The 18,300-nt window shown below is 46.6% G+C and overlaps 1 protein-coding gene across 1 annotated transcript in view; it reads right to left on the bottom strand.

The window, feature by feature from the left end:
* chrna8 (cholinergic receptor, nicotinic, alpha 8) overlaps positions 1–18,300 on the bottom strand; it is a 181,081-nt gene that overhangs the window by 106,046 nt on the left and 56,735 nt on the right. The window contains exon 3 of the mRNA XM_070871266.1: positions 10,326–10,412. Coding sequence (XP_070727367.1) covers positions 10,326–10,412 — 87 coding nt within the window. The remainder of the gene's footprint in view (positions 1–10,325; positions 10,413–18,300) is intronic.

Here is an 18,300-nt window from a genome sequence, read left to right as displayed (position 1 = left end):
AATGTCCGAAGACGTTCACAGGAATGTTATAAGACAAAAGTTTGGCACCGAGCCACATAAGAGGAAATTAGGGCAGATGATCAAACGCTTGGTCAAAGAGGTAGGTTTTAAGGAGCGTCTTAAAGGAGGAAAGAGAGGTAGAGAGGCAGAGAGCTTTAGAGAGGGAGTTCTAGAGCTTAGGGCTGAGACAGCTGAAGACACGGCCACCAATGGTTGAGCGATTATAGTCAGGGATACTCATTCAAATAGTTGAACACGTCTCTTCAAAAACTCTGCTGCCCCATATTCTAACTCTCATCAAAGAAAGTTTTTTCTCCACTGAAACTCCAATGACTAACATATTGAACAGGTAAGAACATAAGAACATAAGAGATAGGAGCAGGAGTAGGCCAAATGGCTCTTTGAGCCTGTTCCACCATACAATAAGATCATGGCTGAACATCGACCTCAACTCCACTTTCCCACCCGATCTCCATATCCCTTGATTCCCCTTTTTTATCTATCTCAGCCTTGAATATGTTCAGAGACTCATCATCCACAGCCCTCTGGGGCAGAGAATTCTAAAGATTCACAACCCTGAGTGAAGAAATTCCTCCTCATCTCTGTCTTAAAGGGCCTACCCCTTATCCTGATACTGCGCCCCCTAGTTCTAGACACTCCAGCCAGAGGAAACAATGTCTCAGCACCAACCCTGTCAATCCCCTTAAGAATCTTGTATGTTTCAATGAGATCACCTCTCATTCTTCTAAACTCCAGAGAGTATAGGCTTATTCCACTCAATCTCTCATCATAAGACAGCCCTTTCATCCCAGGAATCAATCTAGTGAGCTTCCATTGCACCGCCTCCAAGGAAAGTATATCCTTCCTTAGATAAGGAGACCAAAACTGTGCATATGCTCTCACCAAGGCCCTGTACAATTGTAACAAGACTTCCTTACTCTTATATTCCAACCCCTTTGCAATAAAGGACATTTGCTTTCCTTATTGCTTGCTGTACCTGCATGTTAGCTTTCTGTGTTTCTTGCACAAGGGACACTCAAATCTCTCTGAGCACCAACATTTAAATTTTCTCACCATTTAAAAAATATTCTGTGTTTTTTATTCTTCCTACCAAAGTGAAAAGCCTCACATTTCCCTACATTATACTCCACCTGCCACCTTACAGCTCACTCACTTAGTCTATCTATATCCCATTGCAGACGCTTTGTGTTCTCCTCACAGCTTACTGTCTCACCCAGCTTAGTATTGTCAGCAAACTTAGACATGTTACACTCGGTCCCTTCATCTAGGTCATTAATATTGATGTCACGTATGTATGCTTGGGGTTACTAGCCACTATCTGAGGTCATTGGGTTGTACGCACGTGTGTGTGGCCCAGGTATAACAGGCAAGCCATCATGTAATGTAATCTCTTTGGGCCCGAATAAAGCAGAGCCAGGTTCCTACCTGTGTTAGTTTACAGTATTCAGTCTATCGAGTTATTACATACATAACATTTGGCGATGAGGTAACTTAAGAACCTTCACATGCAAAAATGAGCACAATTGGAATTCTGGAGAGATTCGTGGAGGGAGAGGACTGGGTAGATTTTGTAGCTCACCTGGACCAGTACTTCATGGTTAACAAAATGGAGAAACCCACTGACGCAGTTAGACGGATTCATAAAAAATCTTCTCTCACCTGCACGTCCAATGGACAAGGACTATGAGGAATTGTGTGCTCTGGTACGTGACCATCTCAAACTAGAAGAAGACATCATCATCTCACGATTCTACAAGCACATTTGTTCTGAGGGCGAGGATGTGTCGGAATTTGTTGCCAACCTAAGACATCGAGCTGGACCGTGTAAGTTTGAAAACACGTTGGAAGACATGCTGCGGGACTTCTTTGTAATCGGCATCAACCACGAGGTGATCCTGTGTAAGCTACTGGCAGCGGAGACACTGGATTTGAGCAAGGCCATCACGATTGCCCAGGCATGCATGACGACGGACAAAAAATTAAAGCAGATACCACCGAAAAATCGAACTCGGCAAGTACTGTAAACAAGATTGTATCGTCGTTTGGCAGAGCTGCATATGGCAGGACCTACTCACCTGTGTATGCGAAACCTGTGGCTGCCCAAAGTCCACCAACGGGAATGAATCCGATTTCATCGTCTTGGCATTGTGAGTGCAATCATCGGCCTCAAACAGTACATTTGTAAAGGCTGTTCGAGACTGGGGCATCTCCAGAGCATGTGTCCGCCACTGAGCAAGCGTACTGCGACACACCACGTGGGGGATGATGACCAGTATAGCGCGGATCCAGATACCAGAGGAGGAAGTGTATGGACAGTATTCGTTTCTAACAAAGAGCCAACCGATAATGATTAATGTGAAACTTAACAGTGTGCCGGTACCGATGGAATTGGACACGGGTGCGAGTCAATCAATAATGAGCCAGAGGACATTCGACAAGCTGTGGGACACTAAGGCTATGAGGCCTAAACTGAGTCCAATCAATGCCAAGTTGCGTACGTACACTAAAGAACTCATAATGGTGATTGGCAGTGCAGTAGTCAAGGTGTCGTATAATGATGCGGTTCATGATTTACCATTATGGATTGTTCCAGGCAATGGTCCAACGCTGTTCGTCAGGAATTGGCTAGAAAAAATCAAATGGAATTGGAACGATATCAAAGCGTTGTCGTCGGAGGATGATACTCCATGTGCTCAAGTGCTGAGCAAGTTCCCCTCACTGTTTGTTTGAACCAGGCATCGGCAATTTCATGGGAGCCAAGGTGCAGATCCACGTGGACTCGGATGCATCCTAAAGCTCGGGCGGTTCCGTACATGATGAGGGAGGTTGAAATCGAACTGGACAGACTCCAATGTGAAGGGATCATATCACCGGTCGAATTTAATGAATGGGCCAGCCCCATAGTGCCATCATTCTTCAACACAGGAACAATCAGGATTTGTGAAGACTACAAGGTTACGATGAACCGAGTTTCGAAACAGGATCAATACCCGTTACCGAAGGCTGATGACCTGTTTGCAACGCTAGCCAGGGGGAAGTCGTTCACTAAACTGGATCTGACGTTAGTCTACATGACACACGAGCTGGTCGAGACGTCGAAGAAACTTACGTACATCAACACTCATAAAGGATTGTTTATCTACAACAGTTGTCCTTTCGGAATTCGCTCGGCTGCAGCCATATTTCAGAGGAACATGGAGAGTCTACTGAAGTCCGTCCCCAGAACCATCGTGTTCCAAGATGACATCCTGGTCACTGGTCGTGACACCACCAAACATCTGAACAACCTGGAAGAGGTTCTACATCATCTGGACAAAGTGGGACTCAGAATGAAACGTTTGAAGTGTGTCTTCATGGCACCGGAAGTTGAATTCCTGGGGAGGAAAATTGCTGCTGATGGCATCAGGCCTACAGACTCGAAAACCAAATCCATCAAAAATGCACCCAAGCCTTAAAATGTTACAGAGCTGCGTTCGTTCCTTGGTCTACTCAACTACTTCAATAATTTCCTACCTAGATTGAGCACTATTAGAGTCACTGCACATACTGCTAAGAAAAAGCAACAACTAGGTTTGGGGTGCGTCTCAAGATAGAGCTTTTGATAAAGCTACTAATCTCCTCTCCCCCACAGTGAGATCATGCAGCTGGCCCATTACATTAACATATAGGATCAGACACAGTGCAAGTACAAAGAAAGGAAGAAAAAACTTTTTTTTTTTTACAGTTTGTATCATGACACCTCGGTTCAATGACTTATATTAGGAAAAGGGGAGGTGCAAAGAGACCTGGGTGTCATGGTACATCAGTCATTGAAGGTTGGCATGCAGGTGCAGCAGGCGGTTAAGAAAGCAAATGGCATGTTGGCCTTCATAGCAAGGGGATTTGAGTACAGGGGCAGGGAGGTGTTGCTACAGTTGTACAGGGCATTGGTGAGGCCACACCTGGAGTATTGTGTACAGTTTTGGTCTCCTAACCTGAGGAAGGACATTCTTGCTATTGAGGGAGTGCAGCGAAGGTTCACCAGACTGATTCCCGGGATGGCGGGACTGACCTATCAAGAAAGACTGGATCAACTGGGCTTGTATTCACTGGAGTTCAGAAGAATGAGAGGGGACCTCATAGAAACATATAAAATTCTGACGGGGTTAGACAGGTTAGATGCAGGAAGAATGTTCCCAATGTTGGGGAAGTCCAGAACCAGGGGTCACAGTCTAAGGATAAGGGGTAAGCCATTTAGGACCGAGATGCGGAGGAACTTCTTCACCCAGAGAGTGGTGAACCTGTGGAATTCTCTACCACAGAAAGTTGTTGAGGCCAATTCACTAAATATATTCAAAAAGGAGTTAGATGAGGTCCTTACTGCTAGGGGGATCAAGGGGTATGGCGAGAAAGCAGGAATGGGGTACTGAAGTTGAATGTTCAGCCATGAACTCATTGAATGACGGTGCAGGCTAGAAGGGCCGAATGGCCTACTCCTGCACCTATTTTCTATGTTTCTATGTTTCTATTCGTTATGTTTTACAGTCGTGCGCCAGGATTGGGTAGGTTGCATTCATGCTTTGGTCATGGTAAGTACTGAGGTAGCCGTACAGGTATGCGAGGACGTTAGTTCCAGAGCAAGCGGACGGGGTCCTAGTCATCTGATGGCGGCAGTGCACCCCCTGCTAGTGGGGTGGGCTTGGTTCGCTCACCTTGCCAAGACTTAGGGCCTTTGCCGTTGCCTAGTGGTGGGTAGAGTCACAGATGTGTGTGACCTCCCTGTCCTCCTTTGAGGGCTGCAGAATCTTCTGCCTGCTCTCTAATGGTGTTGGGAACCTGGCTGTTCCAGGTCCCGTTTGGGGAACTCGTTGGTTCTGACCTTTCACTCCCGGACATGGCCGAGGTAGTGACTGGGTCTGGGGGCTGCACTGTCTCCACCCGGATAATGGGCAATGGCAGTCGATTGCACGTATTGGTGGTGTTTTCATTTCCAGGTCCGTGGTGAATGGTGTCATCGGGTGCCTGCAGCGCGGGATCGATCTGGGGCAGGCTATCAGGCTCAGTGCCTTTACCTTCCCGAATTAGCTCGCTTGATACTCTTGGGGGCACTCTATTCCCGACATCTCGCAACAGCATTTCGTTCTTTACAATACCGACATTCTGCAACAACATTTTGTTCACAATTTTAATCGGTTCGTTACATTGATTGCCATGCATACAATGTCTCTTTAAGTGCAGTTGGTTGCAGGTCTCCTTTACGAGAACCCTGCTGGCTTTACCCCAATCACATTCTTTGTTGGACACCACGTGTTGGTCCCTCAGCGTTGCACCTTGTGATATTGCCACGGCTATTTTTTTTTCAGCCACGCTGCCCTTCGCTGCAGCAGGAACGCCATCTTGCCTTGGTCCTTGATGTCGACTGCCTTGATCCTTCTCTCCCGCGATTCTGCTACAAACGCTGGAAGGGTACCTGTGAATTCGATCTTCCTCTGCAGGAGTCCTGCCACTGGAGCCGGGAAGGTATTTTTAGATCGTTCCAGTCGGATCATTGCCACGTAGTCGTGATGGACGGTCTGTGCCTCCGGTGCTGCGCTGGTCTGTTCTCTGGTGCCTGGCCCAAGCGAAGGTGAGGTTTTGCTCTGCCTCTGAGCACGGGGGACATCGATTGCTGGAGTGAAGGGATCTTCCCATTTCCACTGGATCTTCCCCATCCACCTTCTTCCGAGTAGTGTTGGACCATCACCTGCAACAATCCACAGAGGTAACTTGTGCACCACACCATTATGGATTACATTTACATCCGCACTACCAAGGACTGGGATCGGCTCCTTGGGATAGGTGCGCAACTTTTCCTGTACTGGAACCAGCTTGGATCGTTTTTCATTCCATAGCCTCTCGAAGGCATCCTGGCTCATCTCTGACTGGTTCGCTCCCGTGTCCACTTCCATGAAGACTGGAACGCCGTTTATCTCGACTTCCATCTTCACTGGAGGACAATCGGTGGTGCAGGTATACACTCCATACACTTCTTCTTGGGGCTGAGCTGCCTCTCTGGCCAAATCATCATACTCCCCGCTGGATTCAAAGTCATCTACCGATTCCTCTGCTAGACGGTGAGTCATATTTCTTTTACACATGTGCTGGAGGTGGCCCTTCATGTTGCAGGCTTTGCACACGTACTCAGCAAACTGACACTGGTGAGCCCTATGGTTTCCTCCGCAATGCCAGCATGGTGCTACTCGATTAGCACCCCTCGGCGGACTCTGAGTTTTGGAACCCTGAGGTCTGTGCTCTCTGCCCTGGGCAGAGCCACATTCTCCAGTCTTGCCTATGAAAGGCACCATTTTGTGTACAGTACTTGCTGGGTTTGACTCCACAGGATGAATGATTTGTTTGGTGCTGCAGGTCGAGGTCATGAACGCCTGACTGATGCTGATGGCTTTCTGCAGGTTGACTGTGGTGTCGACAGATAATAGCTTGTGAAGAAGGCCATCATGGCCAATTCCTATAATGAAGATGTCTCACAAAGCTTCGTTGAGGTGCATGCCAAAATCACACGGTGCCGTAAGTCTCCTGAGGTCGGCAGCATATTTTGCAATCTCCTGGCCCTCAGGTCTGTGGTGAGTGTAGAATCTGTGCCTCGCCGTGAGGATGTTCTCTTTTAGTTTAAATTGGTCGCGAATTAGTTTAGACAGCTCATTGTATGTCTTATCCTTGGCCTTCGTGAGTGCCAGCAAGTCCCTGACGAGGTGGTAGACCTCGGGCCCACAACTGGTCAGCAGTATAGCCTTGCGCTTCTCTGCCAATGTGTCCGTCTCCCCTGCCAGGTCGTTTGCCACAAAATATTGCTTGAGCCTTTCCGTGAAGGCATCTCAATCATCACCCTCTGCAAAGTCTTTTAGTGTGCCAAAGGTAGCCATGATCGTGTGAAAGTCCTTATTCTCATCGCCAGTTGTTATGTCTCTCCTGTACTTATGAATGACTCCACGAGGCAATGTGTTGTACTCAAACTATAGTGACCTTGGTCCTTTATACCAAACTCCAGAGTGCTGTACAAGCATGGTGTGCAGCCTTTTATACAGAGCCCTGCCACCAGGGCAGGAAACCCCCCACGGTCTCCACCAGTTGCACCCTCTAGTGGTGCCAGCATGTATGTACACAGTGTGAACCATATTGATAGTACATCAGGTAAACAAGTCTCCATCTTATACAACTATACAGTGACTACACATCGAGTACATCCATAGTCTGCATATACAACAGCCACATACGCTGGCCTAAGTAGATTTGGAGTAACTATTAGCTGGCCGAAGTGGCCAAAACTGGTGTAGGTAGCTGGTAACGCCCCCTTTTGAGAAAAACTAAACTAAAAAAATCGTAACTAACTCACTTACACTGGTGCAAATTGAATGTGCAAAATAGGGATTTTTAAGATACTCCAGAAAAATCAAGTTGCTCCAAAAAAAACGGAGCAACTCCTGGGCAATTTTGAGCCCTTAGAGTGGAAGCAAGTCTTCCTCGATTTTGAGGGACTGCCAATGATGATATTGATGATTCAATGGATTAATCTGTACATTTTTTTCATTTTCCCACTGTTTGAACCGTGTAAATGTTATGTGCTATCACATCACTAGGTGCACTCCTGGGTATTTTAGTTTCACAACAGCAGGTTGAAAACTACCCCATGATGCATCTATCCCCACTCCCTCCTCTGTGCTCCCCAGCCTATCATGTGCACACAAGCACACAAATCCATTCCCACACGCAGCAGAATATGTCAACGGCATCTGGATATTCCCAGACCAAATGCAATTACCAGCTCTGTGATTGAAGAAATCTGAGAAAATAGCAGGCCTAACATTTAGAAAACTTATAAGAAGATAAGAACATAAGAAATAGGAACAGGAGTAGGCCATACGGCCCCTCGAACCTGCTCCGCCATTCAATAAGATCATGGCTGATCTGATCATGGACTCAGCTCCACTTCTCCGCCCGCTCCCCACAACCCCTTATCCCCATATCGTTGAAGAAACTGTCTAGTTCTGTCTTAAATTTATTCAATGTCCTTACAAGTATTTCTAACATTAAGGGGTAGAAATTGCCCCCCCGCCCAAAACGGTTTTTACCGCTGCTGCATTTCAGGTCGCCTCTTGAGCGACATTCGGTTCTTTGTTTTTTTTTGTCGGTCTTAATGGGGGCAGTGACTACACCTGAAGGGCAAAGACATGGCGGTGACAGCAACTGAGGGGTGGAAATTGGGTGCGGAACGGAGTCACTGCTGTGATGATGTCATCAAGGCGAAACGTCGCCATGGCTCTCCCCTTCACTTAAGGAGGAGCGCCTTTGTGATTTAAAAACTTCAGGAAGGATTTCGGCCAGGCCAATGGCCTGGCACCCAGGATGGGTTGCCAGGCTGCCTGTTGGCGGCCCGGCTGAACTTTTGGCACATAATTGTCGGGCTGACATGGCAATTGGGCGCTTAAAAAAAAAACATGCTAGCCGTGGCAGAGCACCCTCCCCTTTAAGGGAAGCCGCACCACGGCTGCAGAAGGCCAGAGACTCACTGGACCACCGGGAAAAATTTTGTTTTGGCACCGCCGGGCGTGCCAAAGATTTTCCGAGGGGAATATCGCTGTCGGGGGGGGGGGTTAGATCGGCAGTGCGCACGGTGATGGCGCATTTAAGATGGATTGGCAGCAGCGGAGCGGTAAGGGGAGGGATTTGGGCACCACCGGCAAACCTCGGGAGGGCAATTGGGCTAGCAGCGGTCATTCCACCAAAAGTCGGCAGCCACTCCACTCCTCAGCATGGCCGCCGATTTGTGGTGGTAACAGGCCTTAAGGAGAGCGGAAATTTCGGCCCCTAAAGGCCTTGATTTTAACCTGGGGTGAGACGTGTGTGGAGAATGCTCAATGGAGGTTCACCAGGAACCATTCTGTGGCACTTCTCTTTGGAGCTCCAACACACTCCCTCGGCTGACTGCCTGGAAATAATGCAATTTTATTTCTAAACTGCCTTCAAATTTGTCTGGTTTAATTATTTTCATTTTGCAATTGTGATGATCTGGCTTGCAGGAGATCCTTAGGGGCCAAAATTGCCCTCCACCCGAAACGGGGCACACCTACCGACCTCGAAGGGTTGCATCCAATGCATGGGGCAGACAATCCGGAGAAATTCAGCACTTCGTGGTTATTTTTGGAGCGGAGCGGAAGTGGCCTCATCATCGGGGTGGAAGTGCGGTCGGGTCAGAGTAACCGCCATTAGCGAGGCGGATGTGGGGGCGGGTCAGAGTGGCTGACGCTCCAAGGCATCGGTGCCGCGCTGATGACATCATCGCGCTGACGCGTCACAATGTCCCTCCCCTTCAGTTAAAGGGGAGGACCGCTGCGAACTCTGCAGCCACTTTCATAGCAAACACTGGGCCACCAGGGAGGGATTTGGCTGGGCCAGCGGCCTGGCACCCAAGAGGGGCTGCAGGCAGCCCGGCCAAACCCGCAGGCATAATTGTTGGCCCGACCTGGCAGTCGGCCGACAATAAAAAATAAAATGGAATCCCCGGCAGTGCCACCTCCCCTTTAAGGGCGGCCATGCCACGGTAAGGGTACCGACAGCAAAAGTGTCAGTGGCACCGACCGGCAGCGGCGTTGCTCCAGCAGGGCAATTTTTCAAAAGGGGCAATTTCCTGCGGGGCAATTTCTGGAAGGGGTCGCCGCCGATTGGTAAGGGGCCGGTGCATGCATGACGTAGCGGGAAAATGAGCAGAGCAGCCCCCTACACGGCTCCAAAACTGAAGGAGGGCAATATCTAAAATGGCCGTCCCTCCACGGAGACTTGGTGTCAGTCCGCACCGAACCGTGGTCGCCTCTTTCAGGCAGCCACGGGCCTTATAGAAAGAGACAATTTCAGCCCCTTACTCTCAAAATGGTGGAAGACTTGCTGGAATGACATCACCTTCAGTAAACAAAGTGAAACCTACCAAAATTTTCCCTGATAAAATGGTTCAGCTTGGGGGCAAAAATTAAAAATGTCATGTTAAATCTTTATTCTGCCATAGTTTATGTACAGGCACTCAAGCACACAGCGAGCAACCTGCAAATTCTTCACAAATATGCCACTGCACGTAAAATCCTGAATTTTATTTTTTGAGAGACTTAAACACAAGTTCAATTTCAAAAAACTTTTAAATTTCCCCTTTTTTTAAAACAGCAGTAGTGGTGATGAGCGACACATTGTGCCTGCGCAATCTATTAAGTTAAACTGACAAATGATATATCTATTCCATTTACCGATGGAGTACAGGTAGCCTTAAGGGAGGTCACACTTACCAATCAATGGGACAGAGTCTGATGTTGCTGGCATTATTTCAGCCACAAGCAGCATAAATACCGTTAAGGATAACAGCACAGTGATCCCTGCAGGACAGAAAAGAAATGCGGGGAGGTGAAATAGCATAGGATTTGAAAGTTATACAGTACAGTCCAAAAAACAGTAATAATAGCGTTAACTTGAAGTAACAGCAAAAATGAAAACCATCTGGATGTTCCAGTTGTGCCAGTTGGACAGGGGACGATAGGTGTTGTGTTCATACTCTATTGATTTGATTCAGATCACAGAACAGGCATTAGGACCCCGCGCGAGCTATTCACAGTTGCTGTATTCATTCTGGTTCATGCCGGTTTGGGGACACTATTTTGGGTTGTGTAAAAGTTAAGTTAAGTTACTTTTCTCCTGGCTCAGTTTATCAATTATTTACGCGTACACAACATAATTTGGCGACAAGGATGACTCAAATTAACCTTCCTACCCCCTGTCCTCCCAGCTTTCCTCTCCACACGCGGGGACCCTCCAATTCCGTGGCCGAGATGGATAAAACGTTTTTCTACCTACATCACGGCGAGTGGGTTAGACGGCGACAACGTAACACCAGCTCGCTGCCGTGCAATACTTATCCACTGCCTTGGCACCGAAGGCCAACGCATCTTTTGCCAAATAGAAGGCACGGAGTCCTACGATAAAATGGTAAGCGTCCTTTGGGCCAAAGAAAAGTATCGTGATGGAGAGATACAAATTTCGTAAAAGAGGGCAAGGGGAAAGGGAATGGTGAACCAATCAAACAGTATATCATTACATTAACTGAACTGGCCGCTACATGTAACTTTGGAGCACTTACAGAGGAAATGATCAGGGATCAAATTATTGAGAAAACGATGATCCCCTGCATTCGGGAGCACTTGCTAATGGAGGATGATAAATTGTCATTGGATAAGGCAACTAATTTGGCCATCCAAATCGAATCAGTGCTTTACGATTCAAAAGCGATCTGATCTGTTGCTTCCCCTATGCAGCAGACTTTAGCTACAGCCCATGTGCAAGGCGTTCGTCCAAAGCGGAAATCACAGTAGAGACCCAGGGCTAGTAATAAGCCACCCACTATAGATTGCGGGCTTAACTTCCACTGCTTTAACTGTGGGGACAAATCACACCCAGCAAAGAGTCCTAACTGCCCTGCACATGGGAAGAAATGCTTTGCATGTGGTAAAATGAACCATTTTGCTAGTGTCTGTTGCTCATCGCAGCATATTCGACATGTGGACAACCCCGATAGTGATGAACCCAGTACAGTTTACACCGTTAGTGACATTTCGCACATCGGTTTGGGCAAATTCAAGGACTGTGAGGTAAACATTGACATCACACCCTGCTGCCTCCTCATTGATCTTGGAGCCAAAGTCTCCATATTGAGCGAGGCTGTGTACAAAACCCACTTCATGCACCGTCAACTGCAGCCCGCAACTTCCATTCTACATGTGTACTCCGACGCCAAAATTGAGGTACTTGGGGTCATATCTGTCCCGATACACTACAAGGGCATAACATTGGAGAACTTTTCCTTTTATATCGCAAAGGGACGAAGCCTCATGGGTGTTGACCTTTTTGACAAGCTTGGCTTCAAAGTTTATGACCCAACCGACACACATATGTATACGGTGGACTTTGACAAGCAGTATCCCTCAATCTTCACAGGGTTTGGAATGACAACAAAATTCTGCCATTGTCCCCACGTTGACCCTTTTGTCAAACTGGTTGCACAGCGACTTTGCCGTCTCCCATTCGCGGTTCGCGACCAAGTATCTGCAGAATTAACGCAACTCAAATCTCAGGGAATCATTGAGAGCATCGACTCCTCACCCTGGATCTCGAACTTAGTCTATGCGTGGCGTAAAAATGGGGAGATCTGCCTCTACATCGACCTGAAAGAGGTCAACAAGGCCATCATCCCCGACAAGTACCCTCTTCCTACCATCGACGAACTGTTTCAGAATTCCACGGCTCAATAGTTTTTTTGAAACTCGACATGTGCCAAAGTTATCTGCAAATACTCCTAGCGGAGGACAGCAAACCTCTCACGGCATTCACAATGCATGATGGTCTGTATCAGTATCAAAGCATGCCCTACAGATTATCTTCTGGACCAAGTGCATTTCAGAAGATTGTCACTACTATGCTAGCAGGAATAGAGGGAGCCCTCAATCTACTTGACAATATCGTCATCCATGGACGGACAATGGAAGAACATGACCAGCGACTTCACGCAGTTACGACTAGACTTGCTACACATAACATTACACATAGTGCCGGTAAGTGTACATTCGCTGCTGGAGAAATAAACTTTCTGGGCTACAGAGTCACAGCACAAGGTGTCAAGCCAATGCTTGATAACATTGACGAGATCCAGTGAATGCAGGAGGCTACCAAAGTCAAAGAACTTTCATCTTTCATCAGCACTTGCAACTTCTATCTGAAGTTCGTCCCGCACTACGCGCACATTGTCAAACCACTTCGCAAATTACTGTGCAAGGACTTCCCTTGGGAATGGACAGATTCCCAGGCTCAGGCATTCACCACGCTTAAGGAGAAAATCACATCCCCGCCTATCCTCGCGTACTTTGATCCAAATGCCACTATGTATGTCACCACGAATGCATCAGGCACCGCCATGGGTGCTGTGCTCTCGCAATGGATTGATGGCCTGGAACGTCCAGTCACCTTCGCCTATCACACGGTCTCATCTACAGAACGTAAATACTCTACAGGGGAATGTGAAGCACTCACTTGCATCTACGCATGTGAACACTGGCACATCTACCTCGATGGCAGGAAATTTACCCTCTGTACGGATCACCAAGCGATAATAACACTACTCGATACTACTGAATCTGGGCACAGACCACTACGAATCAACCAATGGTCAGATCACCTTCATCAGTATAACTTTGATGTACAGTACATCGCTGGCAGTTGCAACCACGTAACTGTTTCGGACTCTGGTGCTGACTTATTCACCAATGATGACACATATGTCACGTCGATCATCACTCAGTCCATCAAAAACCTTATCTCCTGCGGCAAACTCAAAACCGAATCACAGCATGATGCTACGCTCCAGCACATGAGCCACTTCCTCCAGACTGAGTTGCTTAAGCAAATTCCAGAAGAGCTGAAAATATTCCACAGACTTTGCGATGAATTTTCCATTTTGAACAATGGCTGCCTAGCTTGTAGAGATAGAGGAGTAATTCCCAAGTTGCTTCAACAGCGCGTTCTCTCATTGGCACATGATGGACACCCTGGCATTGTCCGCATGAGGCAGAGCTATCACAATTCAGTATAGTGGCCGTGGATTGACACTCGCACTGAGGAGTTTATCTCACACTGCGAAGCATGCAGTCTGAGCAAAAAGGCCACAAACATCCGATCAGTGCCAATGAAGCCCATTCCATGGCCACAAAGACCATGAAAACAATTCAGTTGAATATCTTCGGTCCAGTTGAAGCAGCTCCACAGCGCCAGCGTTTCCTTGTAGTAGTACATGACCTGCATTCCAAATGGCCAGAAATCGCTACAAGTTCAGTGACCTCATCAACGATCGTCACTATTCTGCAGCGTATGTTCACAAAATGGGGCCTCCCAGAGGTCTTAATCACTGACAATGGAGCACAGTTTGTGTCCGACCAGTTTGCAGATTTCCTCACTTGTCACGCTATCAAGCATCGCCTTACTGCTCGGTACAATCCTCAAAGCAACAGAGGTGTTGAGCGATTTAACCGCGTCATCAAAGAGGGTTTGAAAGCCAACCTCACAGCAGGCCAAACCATTCTCCGCACATACCGTTCGACAAAGCACTCACTAATGGGGATGACACCTGCTGAGCTCATGATTGCCAGAATCTTCACTGGCTACTGGACATTTTCAACCCCCCAGCCAAATCTAGTGCGAAGATAAACACACTCTCGTCCCAGATTTCGGAATGCCAATGAAAAACTAAGTCGTACACTGACACAAAATAACGTGCTTAAAAGCCCCAACTGAAGAACAGAGATTGGGTCAGAGTTAAGCGCCAAAACCGTAGTCATAAGCTCGCATCTTCAGTTTTGCCTCCAAAACAGATTGGGTGAAAGTTCAGCCCTGACACCTACGAGCTCAATGATGGAACACGATGGAACACTCATAGACTGATCCCAACTCACAGGCCAACAGACCAACAGGATGGAACAGAGGTACCGTTCTGTTTCCCAACGTATAACCTCGATCAAACACCGCAAGCTCCATGCTGGTCTCAGTGTATCAGAACACGGCCTGGCTATCTCAAGAACTTTGTCTATACATAGACAGTGGTTTTAAAAAGTGAGGAAATATGTTGCGTTCATACTCTATTTATTTGTTACAGTTCACAGGATGCAATTAGGACCCTGTGGGAACTATTCACAGTTGCTGTATTCATTCTGGTTCATGCCGGCTTGGGGACACCATTTTGGGTTGTATAAAAGCACAGTTAAGTTAAGTTACTTTTCTCATGGCTCAGTTTGTCAATTATTTACACCTACACAAAAATAGCCTTCAGGGATTTTCAAGGGAATACAGGTTTCTTTCCAGGTTACTATTGTTGTTATTATTTCGGGGTATTTCGGGGCTGCTGTTGGACTTTTCTAGGGAATGATGTTAGGTTAGCTCTCTACCAAAAGATACAAAACAGATTTTACCTCACCCAGCGCAATAGATGCCAGTCTGTCCAAACTAACAATTTCCTCCAGATTTTAGCGCAACCCCAAAAACTCCAGAATAAATTGAATGCCCCCTTGGAATAGTGCTTCCACTCCCTATACACCTTGTTTTACACTTTGCACCATGTTCAATCCAGATCAAAAGTCAACACAGAAAGCCTAGGAATGAAAAAGACAGCAGAGTGGAAATGGAGAGATGTAATTACCGCATTCGGCTGAGTTCAAGATAATGAATGGGGGTGAATTATAACTTCAACCACCAGGCAGAAAATGGGTGTTAGCAGTTTGGCCGTCCGATTTATACACCACCTGATTTTCCTTTCCCTTGACTTCAATGTGCCAGTGAATTCTCCTGTTTGTATGGTATGACCAAACTGCACAACATGAGTAGATTACATAGAATCATAGAATCGTACACAGAAGGAGGCCATTCGGCCCATCATGCCTGTGTCGGCTCTTTGAAAGAGCTACTCAATTAGTTACACACACCTGCCTTTTCCCCATAGCCCAGCAATTTTCTCCCCTCCAAGTATTTATCCAGTTCCCTTTTGAAAATTACTATTGCATCTTCTCCCATCACTCTTTCAGGCAGTGCATTCCAATCATAACTCACAGTATAATTTTGTTGTCACCTCTTCTCTGGTTCTTTTGCCAATTAGCTTAAAATTGTGTCTACAAGGATGCGAGGATACAACTCTCAGGAAAGACTGAACGGGCTGGGGCTCTTTTCTCTGGAAAAGAGAAGGCTGAGGAGTGACCTGATCAAAATCTTTAAAATTATGAAGGGGTTTGATAAGGTAGATGTAGAGAAGATGTTTCCACTTGTGAGGGACTCCAAAACTAGGGGCCATAAATATAAAATAGTCACCAATAAATCCAAAAAGGAATTCATGAGAAACTTCTTTGTTCAGAGTGGTCAGAATGTGGAACTTGCTGCCACACGGAGTGGTTGAGGCGATTAGCATAGATGCATTTAAGGGGAAGCTCGATAAGTACATGAGGGAGAAAGGAATAGGAGGATATGTTAAAGGAGTTAGATGAAGTAGGGTGGGAGGAGGTTCGTGTGGAACATAAACACTGGCTAGTTGGGCTGAATGGCCTGTTCCTGTGCTGGCTGTAAAATTCTGTGAATCATCCAGAAAGGCCCGATAGCTTCCATCCACAGTAAGAAAAGAAAACAAAAGGGCACCTAAGAATACATATCTTAGCATAGCAATAAATTACTCAGGACAGGTTAGTATTTAAATAAGTTGTATTATAAAATCTAGACTGTGTCATTGCTACTGTCAACTAAGTTTATGTGACAACAAAGCCTAAGTCATCGACTAATGTAATGTTGTTCTACTGCTTTTCAAAGTCAAGGAAGATCACATCAGGGCATCATGAAAAAACCAGCAAGCCAAAATAATATGAAAGGGCCAAAATATTTTCTGAACCTGCGAATAATTTACCTAGATATCTGGGCAAGCAAAAGTATGCTCTGGAACACTGGAAGTAAGATGAGCTTTGTTCCAGTGATGTACGACATCTCAGCCTTACTGATTGCTGGAACATGGCCCATTTTTTTTAAAGTGATTTTCCACTCGGTGATAGGCCAGCGATGTGAAATGGGTGATCCAAAAGGTCGGCGATGTGACGTTCGCCCATCGAATGTCCATCAATGTGGAAGGCAAAAGCTTTCCTAGCAACGGGTTTCAGCGCATATGTGGGGTTTTTTTTCCGGCCGATTGGCTTTCCCACGTTTCGGGAGGTCAGGGGTCATCCACACATGCGCAGAAGGCACAGGGAGGGGCAGAGAGAGAGAGAGGATAAAGAGAGAGGAGGAAGCCAGTGAGGAAAGTGCAAGTAAAGAATCGTATTAAAGAACATTAAGATCATATAAATCATATAAATCTAAAAATAAATATAACGTAATAATATAGTATAATATTAAAAATGTCTCTGGAAGGAGAAGGGGAGATGAAAAGGGCAAAGCCCTTCAGTGATGAGGCCAATGAGGCCATGGTAAACGAGGTGCATTCCCAGTGGGGAGAATTGACTCGGGGTGTGCACGGGAAACCCCCACCCCGTGTTTACCGGAAAATCTGGGCGGAGATCGCTGCGGAGGTGTCCTCGGCATCCCATGAGGTCAGGGGGTCGGACCAATGCCGAAAACATTGCAATAGTTTGGTAGCGGCAGCAAGAGTAAGTTGCATTTTATATTTTATTGAAAGAAATTTTTATTATAACAATGAATCTCCGATATTGAATTTAAGTTTATCATTCATAAATGTATTACGTAAACCATGTTAAGATCCGGCCAGTGCTCTGAACCAGCAGCATGTAACATTTTAAACTGTTGTGACTTCATGATACTGCCTAGTCACTTAGCTGATGCTATACCATGCTCTTTTCTTGTTTGCAGAAGAAGATATCTATCAACCGGGCGAGCAAAGGCGGCTCTGCTCACCTTCAGCACCGAACTGAAATTGAGGAGCGTGCAGCTGCGCTGGTTGGCCATGAGTGCCGTTCGGCCACCACCCGCGGTCTGGCAGAGCCCAGCCATGCGACTCGTGAGTAATGTGTAATTTGTCAAACAGTATTAAAGACGGTATTAAAAACTTAACGAAGTAACTAATCTAATGTCCTGTAATTATAATGCAATACGCAATATACTCGTTGTTATGAACATAAGAACATAAGAATTAGAAACAGGAGTAGGCCATCTAGCCCCTCGAGCCTGCTCTGCCATTCAATAAGATCATGGCTGATCTGGCCGTGGACTCAGCTCCACTTACCCGCCCGCTCCCCATAACCCTTAATTCCCTTATTGGTTAAAAATCTATCTATCTGTGACTTGAATACTTTCAATGAGCTGGCCTCAACTGCTTCCTTGGGCAGAGAATTCCACAGATTCACAACACTCTGGGAGAAGAAATTCCTTCTCAACTCGGTTTTAAATTGGCTCCCCCGTATTTTGAGGCTGTGCCCCCTAGTTCTAGTCTCCCCTACCAGTGGAAACAACCTCTCTGCCTCTATCTTGTCTATCCCTTTCATGATTTTAAATGTTTCTATAAGATCACCCCTCATCCTTCTGACCTCAAAGGAGTAAAGACCTAGTCTACTCAATCTATCATCACCCGCTCATCTCCGGAATCAGCTTAGTGAATCATCTCTGTACCCCCTCCAAAGCTAGTATATCCTTCCTTAAGTAAGGTGACCAAAACTGCACGCTGTACTCCAGGTGCGGCCTCACCAA

Source organism: Pristiophorus japonicus, chromosome 1 (genome assembly GCF_044704955.1).
Source record: "Pristiophorus japonicus isolate sPriJap1 chromosome 1, sPriJap1.hap1, whole genome shotgun sequence".
In the NCBI taxonomy this organism is placed as follows: domain Eukaryota; kingdom Metazoa; phylum Chordata; class Chondrichthyes; family Pristiophoridae; genus Pristiophorus; species Pristiophorus japonicus.
The sequence above is the reverse complement of the archived record's forward strand: the minus strand, read 5'-3'. Positions and strand labels throughout refer to the sequence as shown.